This window comes from Chlorocebus sabaeus, chromosome 27 (genome assembly GCF_047675955.1).
Source record: "Chlorocebus sabaeus isolate Y175 chromosome 27, mChlSab1.0.hap1, whole genome shotgun sequence".
NCBI classification, from domain to species: domain Eukaryota; kingdom Metazoa; phylum Chordata; class Mammalia; order Primates; family Cercopithecidae; genus Chlorocebus; species Chlorocebus sabaeus.
In genome coordinates this window covers 25,588,971-25,614,091 of record NC_132930.1, presented here as the reverse complement: position 1 = coordinate 25,614,091, position 25,121 = coordinate 25,588,971, and the positions used below count along the sequence as shown (strand labels likewise).

The 25,121-nt window shown below is 38.2% G+C and overlaps 1 protein-coding gene across 3 annotated transcripts in view; it reads left to right on the top strand.

Moving 5' to 3' along the window:
• ANAPC4 (anaphase promoting complex subunit 4) overlaps nt 1–25,121 on the top strand; it is a 41,719-nt gene that overhangs the window by 7,065 nt on the left and 9,533 nt on the right. For 2 of the 3 annotated variants that reach the window (XM_008017722.3, XM_008017726.3), the window contains exons 5-20: nt 4,666–4,740; nt 4,881–4,907; nt 5,002–5,046; nt 6,119–6,203; nt 6,891–6,995; nt 8,332–8,415; nt 9,819–9,905; nt 10,320–10,384; nt 10,675–10,717; nt 10,832–10,908; nt 12,672–12,772; nt 12,857–12,908; nt 19,026–19,081; nt 21,493–21,542; nt 23,021–23,077; nt 23,381–23,437. In XM_008017722.3, the coding sequence (XP_008015913.1) occupies nt 4,666–4,740; nt 4,881–4,907; nt 5,002–5,046; nt 6,119–6,203; nt 6,891–6,995; nt 8,332–8,415; nt 9,819–9,905; nt 10,320–10,384; nt 10,675–10,717; nt 10,832–10,908; nt 12,672–12,772; nt 12,857–12,908; nt 19,026–19,081; nt 21,493–21,542; nt 23,021–23,077; nt 23,381–23,437 (1,066 nt within the window). The remainder of the gene's footprint in view (nt 1–4,665; nt 4,741–4,880; nt 4,908–5,001; nt 5,047–6,118; nt 6,204–6,890; nt 6,996–8,331; nt 8,416–9,818; nt 9,906–10,319; nt 10,385–10,674; nt 10,718–10,831; nt 10,909–12,671; nt 12,773–12,856; nt 12,909–19,025; nt 19,082–21,492; nt 21,543–23,020; nt 23,078–23,380; nt 23,438–25,121) is intronic. The other variant, XM_008017724.3, reaches the window with a different exon arrangement.

Below are 25,121 nucleotides of genomic sequence, written 5' to 3'. Positions count from 1 at the left end.
TAGCATGAGATGTTGTTTGATAGCATTCTACCCGAGGTAGAACTTCTTTCAAAATTAGAGTGAGCTCTCTCCAACTCTACTGCTGCTTTATCAACTAAGTTTTTGGAATATTCTAAATCCTTTGTCATTTCAACATTGCTCATAGCATGTTTACCAGGACTAAATTCCATCTCAACAAAGCACTTTGTTTGCTCATCCATAAGAAGCAACTCCTTATCCGTTCAAGTTTTGTCATGAGATTGCAGCAATTCAGTCCCATCTTCAGGCTCCACTTCTAATTCTGGTTCTCTTGCTGTCTCTACCAGATCTGCAGTTACTTCCTCCAGTGAAGTCTTGAACCCCTCAAAGTCATCCATGAGTGTTGGCATCAGCTTCTTCCAAGCTCATGTTAATGTTGATATTTTGACTTCTTCCCATGAATTGTGAATGTTCTTAATGGCATCCAGAATGGTGAATCCTTTCTAGAGGGTTTTCAATTTGCTTTGCCCAGGTCCATCAGAGTGATCACTATCTATGTCAGCTCTAGCTTTATGAAATGTTTTTCTGAAATAATAAGACTTGAAAGGTGATCAGGCACTGCAGCTCATGCCTGTAATCCCAGCACTTTGGGAGGCCAAGATGGGCAGATCTGTTGAGCTCAGGAGTTCAAGACCAACCTGGGCAACATGGTGAAACCCTCTTAAAAATTAGCCAGGCATGGTAGCTATAGTCCCAGCTGCTCAGGAAGCTGAGGAGGGAGGATCACCTGACCCTGAGGAGGTTGAGGCTGCAGTGAGCCGTAAGTGGACCACTGCACTCCAACCTGGGTGACAGAGTGACCTGTCTCAAAAAAAAAAAACAAAAAAAAAGACTTGACAGTCTACATAACCCATGTGATGCAGAATGGATTTTTGTGTTAACAGGCATGAAAACAACGTTAATCTGATATCTATCAGAGCTCTTGGGTGACCAGTCATGAATGAACAGTAATATTTTGAAAGGAACCTTTTTTCAGAGCAGTAGGCCTCAACAGTGGATTAAAACATTTAGTGTACCATGCTGTAAACAGATCCGCTATCGTCTGGGCTTTGTTGTTCCATTTATAAAACACAGATGGGATAGATTTAGCATAATTGTTAAGCGCTGTAGGATTTTCAGAACAGTAAATGAGTTTTGGATTCAACTGAAAGTTACCAGCTGTGTTAACCCCTAGCAAAAGAATCAGCTTATACCTTTGAAGCTTTGAAGCCAGTCATTGACTCCTCTCTAGCTATGAAAGTCCTAGATGGTACTATATTTCACTGGCTTTAAAATACGTATATATATATATATATATACACACACACACACACAGATACACATATATGCATATATATCTCATATATATGAGATATATAGGTAAAATATATATCATATGTATAAATATATATGGTGTATATATATTAATAAATAAATAGAAAATCCTTGATGGCATCTTCCAATAAAAGGCTGTTCTTCTCCACTGAAAATCTGTTGTTGAATGTAACCACCTTCTTCAGTAATTTAGCTGGATGTTCTGGATAACTTGTTGCAGCTTCCTCTCAGCACTTTCATAGAATTGAAGAGAGTCGGGGCCTTACTCTAGATTAGGTTTGGGCTTAACAGAATGTTGTGGCTGGTTGGATCATCTGTCCAGATCACTAAAACTTTCTCCATATCAGCAGTAAGGCTATTTCACGTTCTTATTATTTTTGGATTTACTGGATTAGCACTTTTAATTTTCTTGTAGAACTTTTCCTTTGAATTCACAACTTGGCGGACTGGCAAAAGAGGCCTAGCTTTTGGCCTAATCTTGGCTTTCGACGTGCCTTCCTCTCTAAGCCTAATCATTTCTAGCTTTTGATTTAAAGTGAGACAGTTGAACACTTAGAGGTCATTGTAGGGATATTAACTGGTCTGGTTTCAATATTGTGTCTCAAGGAATAGGGAGTCCTGTGCAAAGGAAGGGAGAGAGGGAATGGCCAGTCAGTAGAGCAGTCAGAACACTCACATTTCTCCATTTTTAAAAATTTATTTTTATTTATTATTTATTTTTGAGATGGAGTTTTGCTCTTATTGCCCAGGCTGGAGTGCAGTGGCGCCATCTTGGCCCACCACAACCTCCGCCTCCCAGGTTCAAGTGATTTTTCTACTTCAGCCTAGCGAGTATCTGGGTTTACAGGCATGCACCACCATGCCCAGCTAATTTTGTATTTTTAGTAGACATGGGGTTTCTCCTTGTTGGTCAGGCTAGTCTTGCACTCCCGACCTCAGGTAATCTGCCCGCCGACCTCCTAAAGTGCTGGGATTACAGGCATGAGCCTCAGCGCCTGGCCTTATTTATTTATTTTTTGAGACACAGTTATCATTCTGTCACCCAGGCCAGAGTGCAGTGGTGCAATCTTGGTTCACTGCAGCCTCTGCCTGCAGGGTTCAAGTGATTCTCCTGCCTCAGCCTCCTGAGTAATTGGAATTAGAGGTATGCGCCACCACGCCCAACTAATTTTTATATTTTTAGTAGAGACAGGGTTTCACTATGTTGGCCAGGCTGGTCTCGAACTCCTCTCAAGTGATTTGCCCTCCTTGGCCTTCCAAAGCTCTGGGATTACAGGTGTGAGCTACCACACCCGGCCAGAGCTCACCACTTTATATGGCCATGGTTTGTGGTACCCCCAAAACAATTGCAGTAGTAACATCAAAGATTACTGACCTCAGATCACCATAACAAATACTATAATAATGAAAAAAATTGCAGTATTGCAAATATTTCAAAATGTGACACAGAAGCACATGTGAGCACATGACTGCTGGAGTAAGGACTCCAGTAGACCTGCTTGGCTGATAGACTTGCTTGGCTGATAGACTTGTTTGACACAGGGTTGCCACAAACTTTTAATTTGTGAAAAATGCAGTATCTGGGAAGCAGGATGAAGGGAAGCACAGTTGAAGGAGATAGGCCTGTATTTTCTTATTGGAGCAGTAAACCTGAATAGCTAAGAGTTTTCTCCTCTTTCTAGTCATTTCATACTCCAAAAATAGTTACTGAGACAAAAAAACAAAGCTCCATAAAATGGTGAAATGGAAAACAACCTCAATTTGCCAATCAGTAATTTTAAACTTCTGTTAATTAATACATATATTAATTTCCATTTCATGATTTATATCATCTGAACTTTTTATTGTCTCAGTAAGTATTCTTAGAATATGGAAAGGGTTAAGTTGAGCCTTCTGTTCTAATGCTGGACAGGTTTTTTCTTTGTCCATGGTCCTGATAGTGTCCTTGTTTCATAAAAATAATTCTGCCTTAGTCTGTGTAGTCAAGTAGTACACCAGGGTTACAGTGAAGAAGACCGGAGGAATCAGTGGTTTTGGCTAATGCTGAAAACAAAAATTGTTTTTCTTTTTCGGGGAAATATGGTAATTTTCTTTGTATTAACTTTTCCTTTCTAATTAAGTTATACTAAGTTAGTATCAAATGAATTTGTAAATCCTGAATATTAATTGCCAGCTTTCCTAAGGGAAGCCTGAAAGAATTGGATGACAAGGGTTTGACCTGGGGTTTGAAATTCACTGCGGATAAACCAGAGTGATAAATCCATCATCAGATCATGAAGGATTGCAAATGGTTATGTGAATCTGTAGAAGGTTAGAGGGTCAGAGCATACCATGTAAGTGCTATTCCAGCCCAGTTATCTGCTGTGTGTATTCCCAACATACTTCCTACTGACAGTTTAGAAATGTTATGTGGAGATTCCAGGGTCTCTCAAGTCAGCTCCTTTTTGTTAAAGTAGGAAAAAATACTTGCTAAATCAGCACTTTTTTACTTGCTCACTCATTTATTTCCATCCTTATTTGGAGTTAGAATTGGGAAGGAAAAGGAGGAAAATAAGACTATTTCAAAAGGCATGGTGTAGTCTCATTTACCTGTTGGATTCTTAAATCCACAAGTGTATATAAGTCATGGAACCAATAATTAAATCATACGGTAGGCCAAGCACAGTGGTTCATGCCTGTAATCCTAGCACTTTGAGAGGCTGAGGCAGGAGGATTGCCTGAGACCAGGAGTTTCAGACCAGTCTGGGCAACATAGTGAGACCCCCCCCCGCCCATGTCTACAAAAAAATAAAAAATATTAGCTGGGTGTGGTGGCTTGCACCTGTAGTCCCAGCTACTCAGGAGGCTGGGGCAGGACAATGGCTTTAGCTCAGGAGGTGGAGGCTGCAGTGAACCATGATCACATACATCGCTGCAGTCCGGCCTGGGTGAGACCCTGTCTCATAAATAAAAGCTAGGGTAATTGCAGTGTTCTTTAAAATTACTCTTAGTAGTCATATGTTTAGTGTGAGTTCTTAAATGAGAGTTAAGAAATCATAAATTCTCAGTATCTGAGTATGTATGAATGCATTTGGTATGCTAAGAAAAATGTTTATTATCATTTCTCTAAAGTGTGCAGGCTGATGTTTTTTTTCCCCTTAAAATAAAGAAATTCCTACTTTTCAATTTCTCGTTTGGGACTGTTAAACTGACTATAACTGTATAGTATTTGTGGCATCTATTTACTTAATGATGTTGTAAAACTGGGTATCTTTTTTAAAAATCAGCATTTTTAATGGTAAGAGAAGTAAAATCTTTGGTGTTTTTATAATACTTTCATTTTTTCCTTTTTAGTGTTCTCACATCATTTTATAACGCTGAGGATGAATCAAATCTCCTCTTACCTAAACTACCTACACTGCCAAAAAAGTATGTATCACTGGTTTCTTTGAAATTAATCTTACAGATTGCTCTTTCTTCTGCTTTTAACACTGACAATTTTCTCATGCATTTTAAAATACGTATTTTTGCTGAGAGTATTTTTTACCTTAATCTCTGTTTCCTTCTAGCTATAGCAACACCTCAAAAATATTTAGGTAAGATATGCCTTTTCTTGTTTTCAAGTAAGATAATCTGTTGTTATTTGAAAGATAGAATTGAAAGATGACCTAATTTATTTGTATATTTTAGTGAAGAAAATTCTGATGAAATTATTAAGCTCTTGGGAGATGTCAGGTAAGTCTTATAGATAAATAAGTCTAAATTTCTTAAAGTTATTTCATATTTGAGGCAGTTTTCAGAAGCTTTAAGAGCAAATCCTTTATTTGCCATTTTATTTCATTGTTTTTTTGTTTTTGTTTTTTTTTGAGATGGAGTCTCTGTCACCCAGGCTGGAGTGCAGTGGCGCGATCTCGGCTCACTGCAACCTCCGCCTTCCTGGTTCAAGTGATTCTTCTGCCTCACCCTCCCGAGTAGCTGGGACTACAGGCGCCCGCCCCCAGGCCTTTCTAATTTTTGTATTTTTAGTAGGGATGGGGTTTCACCATGTTGGCCAGGATGGTCTTGATCTCTCGACCTTGTGATCCACCTGTCTTGGCCTCCAAAAGTGCTGGGATTATAGGCGTGAGCCACTGTGCCCGGCCTAATTTTTGTATTGTTAGTAGAGGCGGGGTTTCACCATGTTGGCCAGGCTGGTCTCAGACTCCCGACCTCAGAAGATCCAACCACCTTGGCCTCCCAAAGTGTTGGGATTACAGGCATGAGCCACCACACCTGGCCTCATTGTTGACATTAATACCTTCAAACAATATATAGACTTTAATATCTATTATTGTTTTTATTGTGTGGCCTTTCGTTTTATCAAGTTTTAATAATAATATGTACATATGTTTAATAAAAGGATATAAGTACTAGAGTTTCTAAAATTTAAGTATTCATGTTTTTTAAGCCCGTTTAATATATTTAGCATCATAACCATGATAAAACTGATGGCACTTTGTATTAGTTGGTAAAAGGATTGTTTTGTTATTGATGGTGCATAAATATAGTTGTTATTAAAATAACGTATTCTTCTTTTACCGTAAGCTGATTTTTTTTAGGCTAGAGGAAATTTATGTTCTTTGAAAAAAGGAATAAACCTGATACGATTGAATATTGAGTGTTAGTGGATTTGATGTTTCACTTCCCTCTGCAGGGGAGCTTTAGCATGTAGATTATATGAAAGCAGTAGTAATTTATATCTTGGTTTAAGAATGTAATCATCTGTGTTGTTGATTTGTTCTCAGCTTGTTGCATTATTTTTAATTAGGCTTAATATTCTTGTCCTTGGAGGAAGCTCTGGATTTATTGAGCTTTATGCTTATGGAATGTTTAAAATTGCTCGAGTCACAGGGGTAAGATTTCTTTAAAATTTTCTCTTTCTAAATTGTTTCTCTTAGAATATACTAGGTACTTATGGAAAAAGAATAAAACACCAGGTTTTTTTCCAGTCTCGGTTTTTAGTATTAAATGTTCAGAGAATGATTTTCTTACTAAGATAAAATAATTGTGATATGTCTATAAAGATTGGGAGCTATTTGTGGAATCAGTCAAGTTTGTTTGTTTTTTTTTCTCTTTAACAGAAAGGTTAGTATGATACACTTGATAATGATTTAATGTTTTTCTAGTGTGAGATGTAAAAGAGCTTCAATTTGTGATTGGAATGTAAATCTTCAGAAGCATTCTTAAGTCCAGTACTGAATCTACTATAGTTGCTACGTCTCAGTCTTCTCCATAGCTTTTTCATCTGACTCTTACCACTCACGAAAGGGGTAGAAAATATGGTAGGCTCTGTGGAATATGTTGTTTCTCCAGCACTTGATTTGAGACTCGGGTAGGGGTGAGGGAACCAGGTTGTTTTTGTGGCCTTGTAACTAGAAAGGTCCATGCAGGCAGACACCTACCTTCATCTGCTCCATGTGTGTGGCTGGAGCTCGGAGTATATGTTTCTGCTTTTTAAAGCTCTGACTTTTTGCTTTCTGCGTGGTAATCAGATTCAACCTAGCAATGATAATATACTAAGGGGTTTGACTCTTCTACAGATTGCTGGAACTTGTCTTGCATTATGTTTATCAAGTGATTTGAAATCATTATCAGTGGTCACAGAAGTCTCTACCAGTGGTGCTTCAGAAGTTTCATACTTTCAGGTGAGTATTGGAACTTGATAACAGTAGAGAGTAAATACGTATTTAACAGGTTTTATATAGGTTTTTATCCACAGCTCACTGTATTGTAATGATCATTAAAATAATACCAAAAAATCGACTTGGAATTTCTACATCCTAATATATTGAGTGTTATTATAGTGAATACCATATTATTCTCCCTATGCTCCAATACAGTTTTCATAAAAAGTGTTTTGATGGTCTATTAATGACCATATTAATTTGTTGCTATTCCAGTTTGACTTCGTACCAAGTGTTTGCTTAGGACTACTGTCCCTGATAACAATAAAGGCTAATATTTATTGATTGTTTCATATGTGCCATATACTTAATGCTTCAGAACAATTGATTTGTATCTTCACAGCATCGTAGTAGGCAGATACTGTTGTTATCCCCATTTTATAAGTAAGTACTTGGACACACAAATACTTCAGAACTTGCTCGATGTCACAGGATGGGAAAGTGATGCTAGGCAATCTGGCTAGTTAGTCTGTACTCTTAACTAGCACATTGCATCTTGTGTAAAACGATCACTTAATATTGGGAAAACACTTTATTGTGTGCTGTCTGCATTGTAGATTGAAGAAACTAATTGGGCTCCCATAGAGTATGTAGATCATAGCCTTGCCAAGAAATTGTCTCAAAGTTTTCATCTTAAATATCCCAGCCACTTAAGTATGTGTGAACTCTCAAACAAAAGGAGAACAAAAAAGATGCAAGATGCAATGTGTGTGATGCCTTCCAACATTCTCTTTGTATTCAGAGCATCAGAGAACTCTTGATTTACTGTTCACTGTAGTAATGGTTGTTCATATTTGCTCATCATCTTAAGGTTATGTGAAACTATGACCACCAGGATTGCATTTGGGTTATAATAAAATGATTCACTACTACTGTGAAGTTGGTAACAGATAATTTTTGATGACAAATTTATTGAGATACAATTCATATACCATTGATAGATATTTTCCCAATATGTATCAGTAGCCTTTAATTCCTTATACTTCCTTTAAGTTTTTACATATATTTGTGATTTAAAAATTTCTTTGTAATACTGTTGCAAAATAGGTTATATTACTACATTTATTCCACCTACACGGAAGGGATTGATGATCCAGAGAGAGTGATTTGTGTATGGTTGTGTGTAGGTTAGGAAATCCTAAGGCTATGTGCTGTTAGTTTCCAAACCGTTCTACTCAAACAGGGCACAATTCTGTCATAGTCTTTCTGGTACATAGTTTGACCTACATTCTTTAAATTATATACTTTGCAGCAAGTGCATCTGATGATGACTCACTTTACTCTTTTGATTTTATAGCTTGAAACCAATCTGTTATACTCTTTCTTACCTGAAGTAACTCGGATGGCCAGAAAGTTTACTCATATTTCAGCTCTGTTACAGGTATTTATTTAGAGCTTGTTTTATGTGAGTACGTATTGTTGGCTTCTAAAGTTCTGTAAATAAAACACTTCAAAATTTTGTTTTGTAAAGCTCTCTGAAGTAGGGGTGTCTAGTATGATAGATAATCTTATAAGGGCTATTAAAGCAGGAAAAGGACATTTAATTGAGAACCTACTTCCACCCCACCCTATTTTCCACCTCCAAAAGAGTTTAAATCTTTTAAAATACTCCCATAAATAAAATACCATTTACATTATAAAGTATTGTGGGAAAAACAGTCTTCACATGCGTTTACATTTGTTCATGATAACCTCACCCCAGATTACCTCCCAATTCTGTAGGTTGGTGATTAGACTGAGCTCAGCCAAGATGTTTGGGTGACCTGGGGAGGGTTCAGCTGATCTTGACTAGACTTGGTCATGCCAGCTGGTGTGTGTCCCTTGGCTGTGATGTCTTGTCTCTACTCCATATTCTTCATACTCCAGCAAGCCAGCACAGGCTTGTCCACATGGTGGTAGTTAATGGGGCATCGAGGGTACAAGTGGAAGCCTACAAAAACGTTTCAGGCCCTAGAGTCAACAGCGTTATTTCTGCTGCATTCTGTGAGTCAAAGCAAGACTCAAGGGCTGAAGAAATTGACTCTACTACATCTGACTGGAGGAGCTACAAAAAATTGTGGCCGTGTTTTTCATTCTACCACAGTCATTAATTTATTTGATATTAAAGGTTTCTAGAGATCGGTATTTTTTTAAGGATCCTGTTTGAAAATTGAATAGTTGACCAAACCAGTATTTTGACAGTTAGTGTAGATAAGACATATCTTATATAAAAAGCTTTGGAGATACTTGTTTTAACAGATAAAAATTTAAGAATGTTTTATTATGAAATCCTAAGAATCAGTGGAATGTTTCATTGTTAAGTGATGACCAAGCTATAGTCTTTTTCTTCATCTTAACCGAGTTAAAAGAGTGATTGAGGCTGGGCACAGTGGCACACACCTATAACCCCAGCACTTCGGGAGGCTGAGGCAGGCGGATCACTTGAGGCCAGGAGTTCAAGACCAGCCTGGCGAACATAGGGAAGCCCCGTCTCTACTAAAAATACAAAAATTAGCTGGGCATGGTGACGTGCACATATAATACCAGCTACTTGGGAGGCTGAGGCAGGAGAATCGCTTGAACCTGGGAGGTAGAGGTTGTAGCGAGCCAAGATGGCGTCACTGCACTCCAGCCTGAACAACAGAGCAAGACTGTCTCAATAAATAAATAAATAAAAATAAAACAGTGATTGAAAGTAAATTCTAGATTTCTTTGAAACACTTGATCATAAGTACATATTATTTAGATAGCAAGTTGGTTTAAATACTTTTTACCATTTCAATTTTTTTTCTTTTTTGCTAATAGTATATAAATTTGTCACTAACATGTATGTGTGAAGCATGGGAAGAAATACTAATGCAGATGGATTCTCGTCTCACCAAGTTTGTGCAGGTAAAGCCGCTGAAGTTTCCCATGGAGAGAGTTAATGCATTATGTATGTATTTACTTCGAGGTACATGAGAAAAATCAGTTTGATTCATAAAAGGTTAAGATCATGATTTCTTTCAAATGGCTTCGTCTAACTTCAAATTGCTTTCTTAGATTTGCAAAAAGGGCTCTTTTCCCATTGGTACAACTTAAGTGGGGGCAGGATTGTGAAGTGGAGCTGGCGGGGCTTTGGCAATAAGAGCAGGTGTTAGAACAGTTGATTGGCTGTCTTCTAGTCACTGATGTTCAGATGATCACTTTATGGATTTGATGAAAGTTTAAGGCAAGGAAAGGGAGTCATGCTCCTATAATTTTGAATAAATATGCTTATAATTTAAGAAATACATATATCACAATTTTTTTTCCACTTTTTTCTAGGAAAAGAACACAACCACATCAGTGCAAGATGAGTTCATGCACTTGCTATTATGGGGGAAAGCAAGGTAGTAAACTCAGATTAGGTGCTCCTGCTTCTGCTTTTTTTTAACAGTAATTATTTGTTTGAAAAGTAGTTGATAGTCATAGCATGTGATTTTTTTATTGATACGTAATATTTTAATTGATATATAATGTTTTACATATTTATGGGGTATATGTGATGTTACATGCATAGAAGTTTTTGTTGGGCTATTTATTTTGTTTCTTGTTTGTGTTTTGACATTTAAAAGTTGTAAGTGATGTATTCAGATTTCCAGTAGAGAAGTGACTAAAAATACTTTGTTTTTCATTGTAGTGCTGAACTTCAGACTCTCTTGATGAATCAGTTAACAGTAAAGGTGCAGTTAATGTATCTATGTATTTAAATGGCTATGAACACATTCTTAATTTTTTTCTCGAGTGGCATATAATATCCTGACTTTATGCTAAATATGTTTTCTTCTTTTAATTAGGGCTTAAAAAAGCTTGGCCAGTCTATAGAGTCATCATACTCCAGTATACAAAAATTGGTCATAAGTCACTTACAGAGGTATGAAGGGGACGTAGAATTTTTTGATATTGTATCCACACGTACCTGGCATTGGCCTTCTTTCTGCCGCCTTCTCTTCATCTGGCATTCTCCTTTTAAGCATCCTCTAGCTAAAATTGTTGCATGGCATTTGAGAAGAATCTTCCTGTACCCAAGATTGAAAGAGTCAATAATAATTCTGCTTTTCGAAGTAATTTTCCAACATCTTTTCACCAGGCTAGACCCTATCTGGGTTTTTTTCTTAATCAACTAAGCATGAAGTATATTTTGAAATAAGGCCTATATCCCTTTTTTGAACAGTGAGATTAATGTTTTACAGTTTACCAAGAATATTATATATTTATGTATTTAATATCTTGGCAAGGTGTTGGTGATTTTACACAAGAGGAAACAGAAGTTTAGAATCGGTTATTGGCTGGCCCAAAGTTACTAAGTGTCGGAGCCAAGACTTCATCCTAGATTTTCAAACCTCATGCTTTTTCTATCCATAGTGACTTCATTGAAGCAGTTTACAAGTGGATGCTGAGCGTTTGATTTATTTTGTTTGATTTTTGGTTTTTTGTTTTTTCAAGATGGAGTCTTGCCCAGGCTGGAGTGCAGTGGTGTGATCTCACCTCACTACAACCTCTGCTTCCTGGGTTCAAGCGATTCTCCTGCCTCAGCCTCTCAAGTAGCTGGGATTACAGGCGCGAACCACTATGCCTGGCTAATTTTGTACTTTTAGTAGAGATGGAGTTTCACCATGTTGGCCAGACTGGTCTCGAGCACCTGACCTCAAGTGATCCACCTGCCTCGGCCTCCCAAAGTGCTGGGGTTACAGGCGTGAGCCAGCACACCAGGTGGTGGTTGGTTTAAATTTTGATAAATTCATTTATGCTGAGTCCTTGGCCGTAACTACATCACCCCTCCCTTGGACCACTGTAGTACCCTCTGGACTAGTTGGGCTCTTTCAGTACACATTGTCCTTTGAATGTTTTCCCCAGTGGAGCTAAACATATTTCTCTCTTGCGTAAAAACTTCTAATGCCTTCCCCTAGAATGGAGACCTTTGCGTGGCCTTTAGCATACCTGCCTCTCTGCCTCGCCCACACTGGTGGCCTTTTAGTTTCTCCAGCTTGACATTTTGTCTCCCACCTAGGGCTTTTGTATATTCCTCTTGTCCCACCTTGTTCTTCACATGCATTCTTCAGCTCTCAGCTCACATTCATTCCTTCAGAAAAGCCCTTCTGAATCCCAGATTATCTCAGGTTCTTCTGTTATGCCTGCACCCTGTGTGTTTCCTTCAAGGCGTTTATGGTAGTTGGAATGGTACACTGTATAGACTGTGTGGTCATGACTGTCTTCCCTGTTATACTGTCAGTGCCATGAGACCCTTGATTGTGCTCACCGTTATGTCCCCAGTATCTAGCACGGTACCTGACCTAAAATGGGAACTTAAGAAATATTTATTGAACATTGACTGTGTAGTAGTTGGGTGAACAAGATGGCCATATGACTATCTTAAAAGGGTCAGGACTAACTGTGGAACACAATTTGATCATCTTACAAAATTCGATCTTGTCATTTGTTTCTCTCTCTGTAGTCACATTGACCAGATGGTTCTGCTGCACTTTTTAGGAACAGTTTTGAGAAATAATTATTTCTCATGGAAAGAAAATGAAAGTTACTTTTCAGTTTTTATTTCTGAAAATTTAGAAGTATTCAGGCAAGGTAGTCACTTGATGATCATCATGATACTAATTTATTTCTGCTCTGTTTGGATAGTGGCTCGGAGTCTTTATTATACCATTTAAGTGAATTGAAAGGAATGGCTTCATGGAAGCAAAAATATGAACCTCTTGGACTAGATGCTGCAGGAATTGAAGGTAGTGATTTAATTTCTCGGTGGAATACATTAAACACAGTTTACTTAATTTGACAAATGACGTTTATTTATTTTTTCCCTTTAGATGCTATAACTGCTGTGGGTTCTTTTATACTCAAGGCAAATGAACTTCTTCAGTAAGTATTGGGAGTACCTGGAATCACTGACCTAAGAATACGTCACTTTTGACCTAAATAAGAACCTAGTAAGCTATTACGAGTCTCTTAAAATCAGTTTTTAAATTTTTATCACAATTATGTCTTTATATGATTCCGACCAGCCAGCAGCACAGAGATTTTATAAAGTAAAGCTGTATTTTCCTGTCCTGGTCATCCTCACCTCAGGTCTTCTCCCCAGAGGGAATCATTTTAACTCTTCTATTTTTAGTTCTTCTGTGGGTTACCTCCATATTTCTAAATTGTATGACTGTGCCACATTTCTTTTGTCAGTTTTTAGAAATTAACTGTTTGTTTTGTTTTTCTTAGACTGTTTGGCTTGCTTCTTTTCTTGCATTGTCCGTCTTTTCTGCATCCTTCCGTCCTTTCCTTTCTGAAGGGTGGTGTAGTACCTCTGGAATCCCCTGTTCCAGATGCCTTCTTTAGCCTCCCACCCCTCTGCCTCAGCCCACAGTTGTGCTCCAGTTCTCCTGCACGGCTACCACCTAGGCATTTTCTTCATTATTCTCCTGGGTTAGACCCAGAACTGCTAGGATTGCCTTTGTTTCTTGGCTTATTTAATCATTTTGCTGGAAAACATCCTCTAGTAACTTTCTCAAAAAGCAGACATAGAAGGTAAACTTTATCTCCCTTTGTGTTTTTTCTCCTACCCTCACACTTAATTGACAGCTGGGTTTAGGATTCCCTGAGGGTTATTGATTTTCACATAGAACTTCAAAAGCAGAGTTCCATAGGATTCTGTGCTTTTTGTTGCTGATGGAAGGTCTGGTGTTTCTGATTCTTAGCCCTTTATAGTTGTTTTTTTTTCCTTTTGAAAAAGCTGTAAAAGCATTACTGTTTATTCTTGATATGTTGAAATGTCATAACTGTTTTTAGGTATGGGCCTTTTAATTCATTGTGCTATAATAAGCCATTGTAACCTGAATTCTCTTGTATTATTCTTGTAATAATTTCCTCCTCCCTCTTTTATTTACTTTATTGTTATTTATTTATTTTTGTGGCGGGGTCTCTCTGTGTTGCCCAGGCTAGACTTGAGCTCCTGGGCTCAAGTGATCCTCTTGCCTCAGCCTCCCGAGTAATTGGGACTACAGGAGTATGCCATTACGCCAAGTTTTCTCTTTGTTTTAAACCAGATTTGTGTTCTAGAAATCCGTTTGGTCAGATATTAGAATTTGTGGTGGATTGATTTCTGTGTCTCTTCTTTTTCTCTTATATTTTTCATATCTTTGTCTTTTTTATTTTCTGAGTTTTTTGACTATTGTCAAATGTCAGTAAATATTTGTTGAGCACTTAACTATGTTTTAAATACAGTGATAAGTAATGTTGAGAAAAACCAAGCAAGAAATAAGGACCTAGAGCATGATAAGGTAGGGGATTCAACTTCATATAGGTGGTCAGGGAGGCCTCACTGAGAGGGAAGGAGACAGGAGGAGCAAGCCCTGTTGATGTTTGGGGGTGGAAGGGGCAGCAAGTGTGAAGGCCCTGAGTTTGGAGCATGGCTGGCATGTTGCAGGAACAAGGGCACTGTAGCTGAAGTGGATTGAATGAGAGTAAGGTAGGGGTAGATTGGCCGGTGATAGAGGGTGGCCAGGTTGCATAGAGCCTGTGGGGCAGTTGTTAGGACTTTGGCCTTTACTCTGGTTGTAAAGAGAAGCCCTTGGGGAGTTAGGAGTCGTGGAAAGGATATGATTTAGGCTTCAGAAAGATCCCTCTTGCTACTCAGAGTTGAGAAAAGCTTATAGATAGGCAAGGACAGAAGCCAAGAGAGAAATGGTGGTCAGAATCTGAAGTGGTCAGGATTGGGATATATTTTGAGAGTATAATTAACGAGATTTTCTCAATGCTGCTTTGTAGAAGGTGATAATAAGGGAGTCATAGATAATTATGAGTGTAGGGCCTTGGTACTTGAAAGAGTAGAATTGACATTTACTGAAAGGGGGAACAAATGTGAGGGCAGGTTTAGGGAGGGGGAGTGTGGAATAAGATCAAGAGTTTGGTTTGGACATACTGGATTCTTCTTTAGACTTAGCATTTTGAAGTAATTTTACATAAAAATTACAAGAATAATAAAGACAACTCTGATAGTACTCCTTTACTTAATTCATCATTTAAAAATATTATATTTATCATATACTTCATCTTTTCTGAAACATGTGAGAATATGTTGTTTGTATCAGGTGCCTTTTCCCTGGAATACTTTAGTGCATATTTTCTAAGGATAAAATTATTTTCTTACATAACCATAGTATAATTAACGAATTTAGGAATTTTAACGTTAATACAGTATATTAACCTACAGTTCAATTTCCCTTTAGCAATTATTCCAATATGTCCAGTATGATAAGATGCAGTTCAGGATCATGTATTTGTTTTAGTTGCTGTATCTTTTTAATTTTCAGCAGTTTCTCAAACTTTCTTGGTCTTTTGTAAAAGTTGACATTTCTTTAAGAAGCACATCGTGTATGTATGTATATGTATGTCTGTATATCTTTATGTTTCTCATTTTAGCGTTATCTGATTTTTAAAAAAAATGATTATATTTAGGTTATGCATCCCTGGCCAGAAATACTACATAATTGGTGTGTCCTTCTCAAGTTACCATATCCGGCAGCACACACAGTGTCCGTCATCCACCCCTCTCAGTGATGTTAATTTTGGCCACCCTGTCAGTGTGTTGGGTGTGTGGAATTTGAAATGCCCATTAGATCTGCAGGTGGAGCCGTCCGGCACGGTGTTAGTTATGTGCGACTAGCGTTCAAGGGGGAGGGGTCCAGGCTGGAAATGTGCATTTGGAAGCCATCAGCACATTGGTGTTATTTAAAGCCATGGGACTGGATGAGGTAATGAGTGTGCGTAGAGAACAGGAGCGACCTGATTTCAGAATGGGGACAATGAAGAACTAGCAAAGGAGATGGGAGAGACAGAACAACCAGAGGAGTAGGCGTCCTGCAGGCTGAGCGAAGAAGGCATTGCAAGAAGGAATGAGGGATCGGTTGACAGATGCTAAGTCAAGCAAGGGAAACACCAAGAATAGAATAGAGTCTTAGAATATTATTAGGATAGTGACCTTGATAAGAACCACCTTGGGGAGTGATGGGAACCGGTACGATACAGAATAAGCAGATGCAGAGAAGACAGCAAGTATAGCCCCTTGAGGAGTTTTGCTGTAAAGGGAGTGGCCAGTAGATGGAAGCAGAATTGTTGGGTTTTTTCCTTCTTTTTATCTTGGGAAGAACTGGAGCATGTTTATGGATGGAATGATCTAGAAGGTAAAAAATTGAGATGAGAGAGGAGAGGCTCTAAAGAGTATGAGAGAGGTGGGACCTAGTGCAGAAGGGGAAGGGTTGGAAAAGCAGAGGCAGGAGCTCATCAGTTGTGGGAGGAAAGGCTGAGAGAGGAGGGTCACAGAGGCTAGTGTATGAGCAGGTGGGAGCTGGGGGACGTTCCCTTCAAGGTGCTTTTATTATCTTAACAGGACATCTGTCATCAGCTAAGAGTAAGGATGGGGAGGCAGTGTTGGAGGTTTAAGAATACAAGGAGAGCTGTGAAGCAGCTGTCTAGTCCAGCAGGAGGTCAAGGGCACTAACGGAACAGGAGGGCTCTGGGAGTGGGAAAGTGAGGCCGGCCAGCTTGACTGCAGGTCTGCTGCAGGAGTGGGGCATAGAGCAGGGGAGCAGTTAGATTTACCAGGCTTCATGAGCAAAATGAAGCAAGAGGAGCAAGGGAATTGAAGCAAGTACCAGATTAAAATGATGGCCCTTGAATCTGAACTACTTTAGGAAGGAAGTGAGGACATGTAGAGGCCGAGAGACGGTGAAAGGCAGTAGAACCAGTAGATGATGCGTCCTGGTGGGAGGAAGGTGGGGCCCCTGGAGAGAGACTGGACAGATAGGAGGGGGTGTTTGGTCAGCGGGATGCTTGAAATTGAGACTTAGAAGGGTTGCAGTTGGTGATGACGGGGTCTGGGATGTGAACTTTGGAGTAAATGTCTAAGGTCGGGTTGGAGGACAGGATCATTAAACTGAACCATTCTCTTCAGTTTCTTATTATAGCACTCCTTTCTTTTAATTTTTTTTTTTTTTTTTGAGGCGGAGTCTCGCTCTGTCGCCCAGGCTGGAGTGCTGTGGCGCGATCTCAGCTCACTGCAAGCTCCACCTCCTGGGTTCACGCCATTCTCCTGCCTCAGCCTCCCAAGTATAGCTGGGACTACAGGCCCCTGCCACCATGACTGGCTAATTTTTTCTATTTTTAGTAGAGATGGGTTTCACCGTGTTAGCCAGGATGGTCTCGATCTCCTGACCTCATGATCTACCCACCTCGGCCTCCCAAAGTGCCGGGATTACAAGCGTGAGCCACTGCGCCCAGCCGCAAGGTTTCTTTAAATACCAGATGCTTGGTTACTTACTCATGTTTATTCAGGAGGCAGTTTAAAGTTGCTTGGAATCTCTGTAGGTTGGGGCAGCAGGGAGCAGATGCCAGAGTATGTGGAGCTTTGCTTCAGGCTACTGGTGCCCACGTGGAAGTGCCTTGGCTCTTCCGGAGAGTAGCCCCGTAAGCATTCTTCGTATGTTGGAGGAAAGAACATATTGACCACTCTGTGTTATATTTCCAGTTTGTCCCCGTGTCCAGCCCCACACATCCCCCTGAGGTCTTCTGTTAGAGCTGACATTGCTAAGGTCTGAGCATCCCTGGGCTTCTCCAGGGCGGAGGCTCCTTCCCAGGTGCCCTCTCCATGCACTGCCTGGCAAGGGGCCTCCGCTCTTAATCTGCGTCAGTCACTTTTGCTGTTGAGCTGCATCAGTCCTCTGTCACTTTTGACGTTTCTGAAATTTAATTTCTTTTTTATTCTTTTTGTTTTTGTGAGTTTCTAACACATGTACCCCTCTCCTCCCATGGCCATTTTCATGGTATTTTAGAAGGTAGAGGCTGTGGATGTGTGTGCTCAGAAGACAAAAAAACACAAGGAGAAATGGCATTGCTTTTCCTGTATTTTGAAGTATTTTTTGGTTCACCATATTTGCAGAGAGCAAATATAAAATATGCTTTCTATGATCACTTCTCAATATGAATGAAAGGTAGTTTAACTTATTGTTCTTTCAGGTAAGTAGAATTATTACAGGTTCCAGATGGAGAAACTGAGGCATTGAGCATTTCGATGTTGGTCTGGTGGCCTGGGATAGGGTTGAACATATTGACTGCACAAAGGAACTTTTTTTCTTTCTTTTATCATTGCTGCAAGAGGGTATATTGCTTAGTAACATAAGAGATGTTTCAGTCTTTTATTCCGGGCATTTTACTTTGTACCAAAAGGTTAATGATACTGACCTACCTCTCCAGTGGTATTATGAAACTTAATGCTTGGAAAGGGCTTTGAGATTTGGGAATGAAAAGCACAGGTTTTTGTCTAGAGTAATTATCTTATACTTGTGAGCTTAAAGAGATAGTTTAAAAAGCGATAACCCATCTCTCTATTCAGAAACAGTTTTATCAAAATGAAGATGGCTTCCATTTATATAACACTTAATTTTGGGGGGACATTTGTGTAAAGCCAAGGGAAATTCAACTTCTGAGATCTCAATTGTTAGAATAAAAAATCAGCTTCCAAAAATAATGGTCCATTGATATCAGAGGTAATGACATAGCACAAATTTGTAATAATGGTTTTCTGTTGAAGTTGATGTTTTTTCTTCTTACTGACCAATGAGTATTTTCTTTTAAAATGAGAATAATGCTGAAAACTGTTTTTTTCTGAGTTCTTTTATTTGCAAAGTTAGAAAAGGAGTTCATGCTTTATTGAATAATAAGAAAGACTGTTACACAGTTTGTGGCAAGGCTGTTGTAACCAGTTAGAATCTAAGTTATTTGCTTTATTTTTAGAATCAGTATTTTCTTTTTTGAAATTTTATTTTTAGGTATGTGTTCAATTTGTAACATCTGCTGTTCTAAAGACTTAAATGTCACCCAGATAGAATAAAATAGAACAGTAAGGATTATGATATTTCTTGATAGTTAAGCAGTGATATATGAACCCCTCACATCATAATCTTATTTCTGATTTTTTTGTTTTTATCTCTTTAGAGTTATAGACAGTAGTATGAAAAACTTCAAAGCATTTTTTCGGTGGCTGTATGTGGGTAAGTTACATACAGTAAACTTGTATGCATTGAGTAAATGCATTTTCATTTTAATACTTTAAAAAAACTATAGGAGTATTATCTTAGATGGTTTCAATAAATCTAGTACAATTTCAAATACATTGAGAGAATTGTATAATGATCCCTGTTGTACCTTTCACCTAGCTTCAGCAGTTATCAACACATGGCCAGTCTTACTTTATTCATACACCCACCTCCCCACAGAAATATTTCTTTATTTTTTATTAGTATATAATAAACATACATATTTTTGGAGTACTCGTGATAATTTAATACATTCATATAATTTGTAAAGATCAAATCAGTATAATTGGAATATGTGTCACCGTAAACATTTTTCCCTGTGCTGGAAATATTCCTCACAGAACTATTAAAGCTAACTTGTAGCCTGTGTTATCCCTGTTTGCTCACTGATAGTTCACATTTTTTAACTTTGTAATGTCTCCATAGGTTAAAATAACATTTAAAAAAAATTTTGTAAGTGTCAGGCACTGTTAGGTGCTAGATTTTAAAAGTAAAAAAGAAAAAAAAAATAAGAGTCCTTGGGTAGCTTATCTTCTGTTTGATTATTTGGTCTTCTGTCTTTAGATCTCTACTGTCCACTATGGTAGCCACTAGCCACATGTGGCTATTTAAGTAGATTGAAATCCTGTACAACTGTATATTTGGTTCCTTAGCCGTACTGTCCACATTTGAGGTTCTCAGCAGCCACAAATGGTTAGTGGCTGCATAGAAGTAGAACATTTCCGTTACCACTTCCATTGTGTATTGATGCTCCAGCTAAATAGAATGCAGACCACTTATAGCCTGTCTTTATATCTTCACAATGTCTTTACATTTGAGCAGGTAGTTAATAAGTATTTGTTGACTTGGTATTAAATGTTTTGTATTCACTCTGCAGTATATGCATATTTTATTTAGGTCCATTTATATTGCTATTTTTGTGAACTCTCAATATCCTTAAAATAATCCAGCATGTATTTCCCTCCAACATATGCAAAATTTAGTTTTAATGTAGTTTATCTCACACTTGTTGAAACTCTAAAGAGTAAAATAGAATGTAAATTACCTGTAATGTGCTGATATCCTTTAAACAAATGTCCAGATCTTCAGTTCTAATATTGTAAAAACAGACTTTATATTTTTCAATCTAACATAATTGCTTTTGTTTAAAAACTGAATGCGATCTGCATATGTTGATACTTTTTGATATTTCTGAAAACTGTACCAATACTAACCAGAATGAGGAACCAGAGTGCTTATCAGGCGGGCCTGTTTAAGATCCATGTTGTTAATTAGAATAAATTACAATATTAAAACTGAATGAGAACTTACAAGACTTTTTTTTTTTTTGCAGAGGTAGTTTGGTTTTACTTATAATTACTGGAGGTAATTTAGGCAGTGTCTATCCTTACTACATATTCTAACTGTAGTAAGAATCAGGGTTAGAAGAGAGATGACTTACTGCTCAGTCCTTCTCATTAGAGCAGGACATTGTAGAAAGCACACTGGATTGGAGAAGTGGAGATCTACTTGTAATCCTGGCTCTGTCCCCAGTAGCTGTATAACTTTGGTTTTCTTTTTGTAAAATGTGATCTCCATGAAGGCAGGGATATCTTTTATACTGATATATCGCTAGCACCTAGGGTATGCTCCATAAGTAGTGTTTTGGGATGGAAAGAATGAGTGGAACTAGATTTTAGCTCCCCTTTCAGATAACTTAGACGTTTAAATTAATTAAAAACAGTTATGTATTTGCAAAAGTACTTCTGACTTGCTTATTACTGACCAAATGCAATTAAGAACCATGTTCAAATACCATGCAGAAGTACATGAAACATACTTTGTCTTGACTTAGGTGGAACATAATACAAAACACATAGTACTGATGAGGACAATCCTATGAAAGGACAAAGAGATTCAACTACAGATACTAGATCAAAGAAAAGTACATGAATATACTGTAAGTGCGTAGCAGAAAAGACCAAGGGAAATAAACAGATTTCTTTGCTATCGTAAGACTTTAGAGGAAAGGATGGCTTGCAGATTTTAAGAGCAGAAACATCACCAGGTTAAAAGGAGGGATCCTTACACACGTAGTCTTAGCACAGACAGCAGTTAGATTTGTCTGGAGTGGCAACAGGTTGAATTGAAGAAGAAAAAGAATAGTTTAGAATGGTTAGACCAACAATTTTGAACCTGAAAATATGAAGCAAATTAAAGTTCTGGCCCCCCCTTAGTCTTTGGAAGAAAAATGTTTTTGTTGGTGAAAAGCTGTGTAAAATTGAAGATTTAGTTCAGTCAAATACCTTGTCTTTGAAATGTGTTTAAAATTAAAATTATGTTTGTAGTTTGCTTTTAAAGATAGTTTTTAAACTTTGTATTTCCAGCAATGTTGAGAATGACAGAAGACCATGTGCTTCCCGAGCTGAATAAGGTAGTATGTACTAGTGCATTTTCACAGTGTTCACATTGTCCTGTTTGAACTCAGCTGTGCTGGTCATTTTGGTACTCTTCTTCAGTTATTAGTTAACAGGATGTTAGGATGTAGACATTAGATCCCTTAAGCACCACCTTTTTAAAAAAGAAATTTGCATTTTTTTTTTTTTTTTTGAGACGGAGTCTTGCTCTGTCACCCAGGCTGGAGTGCAGTGGCCAGATCTCAGCTCACTGCAAGCTCCGCCTCCCGGGTTTATGCCGTTCTCCTGCCTCAGCCTCCCGAGTAGCTGGGACTACAGGCGCCCGCCATCTCGCCCGGCTAGTTTTTTGTATTTTTTTAGTAGAGACGGGGTTTCACCGGGTTAGCCAGGATGGTCTTGATCTCCTGACCTCGTGATCCGCCCGTCTCGGCCTCCCAAAGCATGTTTTGTGTATTGTTTCATCTCATAGAATACCTTTATTACGACTATCTAAATTTATAGTTTTCGTGTTTGGATAAGGTTTTATAATCCATGTAAGACAGCATTCTTGTATTCCTTACTTTGACTTCCTTAAATTTTAAATGCTTCTTATTTTCCTTGGAAATCAGGTGCTTAGATATTAGTCCCTGTGTTGAAGTCTGGTAAGCAACAGTTTCTTTCTAAATAAAGAAAGGAAGGGTTCCTGTAAGGACTGTGACAAGCGGCGATGGAATCTCCTTCCAAGGACGTCCTACAGAATAGGGCGGAATTTCCACTTGATTCCTGCAGCTCACTCTTCTTCACCCCTGCCGAAACTGTTTAGATAGGTTAGGTAGTTTTGAGCCTGAAAAAATGGACAGCATTAAAATTAGGCTTGTGAACTAGATGAGAAAGGGATTCTCCACTGTCTGCAACTCATTTGCTAAGTAGATCTTTTGCACTGTGGGGAACTGGCCTTGCAAACCAGGAAAGTTTCACAATAGTTGTTTTTCTGACATCACTGTTAGCTTTATTTTGGGAGGTAAAATATGTCAGTTGTTGGAAGGGATCCTAAGGTATAATTTTCTGATGGCTGAAGAACTAAATTGGGATAAATGCAGGTCATCACAAGAAGCAGGGGCCTGCACTGAAGCAAACAGCACTGTTTGCCTGCAGCCCTTAACTAAGGGTAACACATCTTATCTGGGGTCCAGTGCCCATTCCCAAAGGAGGAACCTCAGCACATGTGGTCTTAGCACAAGGCCTGAAATAATAAATAACCTTAGGCCATAAAGAGTTTTGTAGCTATTGGATTAACTGATTGGAAGATGAGTTCACATGTTTAATTACATTCTTGGAACCCCAGGCGTTCATATTTTCACAGTCGCATAATCTATATTTCTTTGAAAGAAGTTTGCCGGTTTTCCCGTGGCCTTTAGTAGATGGTGAAAATGTCACATTTATTATTATGTACCATTTCTTTTATTGAGCAGCTTTCTTTTATCTTGATTTGTTTTCTTTTTGTTCCTTTTGTTGATAGATGACTCAGAAAGATATCACATTTGTTGCTGAATTTCTTACTGAACATTTCAATGAGGTAAGAAGTTGATATTTCTGTAATGCAGTTTAAAAAAAATTGTAGTAAACCTGGGTAATGACAAGACATAATTAAATTTAACCCAATGTTATTGAAGTCCATAGCAATTACTTTTTTTAAACTGTTGAACTAATTATGTTTCTAAACATAGTAAACCAGACTTGTTTGTGTGTCTTATAATCTACAAAAGAAAATAATAACTGCCACTCACAGCTCTCTTGAAAAGGAAAGTTTGGGGTTTAAATTTAAGATACTTTTCTTCGTGAGTTGACTTAAGAATTAAACTATGTTTATTTTTTCCAGGCTCCAGACCTTTATAATCGAAAAGGAAAATACTTCAACGTTGAAAGAGTTGGTCAGGTATGGGCTTTGAACTCATTTTAAAACCTTAGCAGTGTTCGTCTTTGTTATCCAAAGTTTCTGGAAAGTAACACGATACCAAGTAATACAGGAGCTCTGCCCTTTTAGTAAAGTTACCAAAGAGCAGCAGTTTTTAAACATTTTGATCAGAGAACCCTTTTACATTCTTAAAAATTTTTGAGGACTAAAAATACAAAAACTAACTGGGTGTGGTGGTGGACACCTGTAATCCTAGCTACTTGGGAGGCTGAGGCAGGAGAATCACTTGAATCCAGGAGGCAGAGGTTTCAGTGAGCCAAGATCAAGCCACTGCACTTCACCCTGGGCGACAGAACAAGACTGCATCTCAAAAAAAAAAAAAAATTACTGAGGACTAGAAAAGAGCTTTTGTTTATGCGAGTTATCTATTGCTGATAGGCATTATTAGGTATTAAAAATTAAACATAATAAAAAATTATTCCTTAATTCACTCAAAAATAGAATATAACAACCGGGCGTTGAAGCTCACACCTGTAATCTCCCAGCTACTTGTCAGCTACTCGAGAGACTGAGGCATGAGAATCGCTTGAACCCAGGAGGCGGAGGTTGCAGTGAGCCAAGATTGCATCACTGCACTCCAGCCTGGGCAACAGAGTGAGACTCAGTCTGAAAAGAAAAAGAAGAAAAAATATAATATATGTTAATATAAATACTTTTAGTGAAAAAGGATATTTTACAAAATAAAAATAATTTAGTGGAGAGTGGCAATGTTTCATATTCTTTGATCAAACCTCTTTGATGTCCAGCCTAATAGAAAACAGGTGGATTCTCATATCTGCTGCTACATTCAGTTTGTTTTGATATGTTGTTTCTATAGTATCAGTGTATATGAAAAAAGTCTGGCCTCACACAGGTGTGTATATGAAAAGGGAGAAGTATTTTATTAGCTTTTTCAGATAATTGCGACTTTGCTTTATTATATCAAATCTGGACAAGTGATAATATCTTAAAGGTTCGTTTCAGCGTGGAATCTAAGATTGCATCAGTGAACATTTTTTACATTAAAATTCATTCATCTCCCTCGCACTTTGAACGGATCTTTTGCCCATGCATAATTTTGTAACATCATGCTTTGGTCATTTTGGAAATGTTGGTTCCCTGAGTCATGCAGCTGTTCTAAATGCTGCCACCTATAAATAGCACCACCAATTTAGTCAGAAAAGTCTTTGTGTTGTGAAGCACACAGGGGCAGATGTAGGTTTTCAAAAAAAAAAAAAAATTTTTTTTTTTTTTTGAGACAGGTGCTTTCTCTGAGTACAGTGGTGCAATCATGGCTCACTGCAGCTTCCAGCTCTCCCACTTGCCTCTTGTAGCTGGGCCTACAATGTAGCATGTACCGCCATGCCTGGCTAATTTTTGTCTTTATTTCGTAGAGACCCAACATGTTGCCCAGGCTGGTCTTGAGCTCTTGGGCTCAAATGATACGCCTGCCATGGCCTCCTAAAGTGCAGGGATTACAGGCCTGAACCACCGTGCCCAGCCTATTTTTGCTTTTAACATAAGTGCTTTTCCTCGAGATAACCACCATGTTTTTGTGTAGCAAAAGTGCCTTTGTATAACTCTCAGTTTCTGTCACACAGAATATTAAAGATTTGTACTCAAAAGTTGAAAATAAAGTTAATAATTTAATGACTTCCTTAAAGAT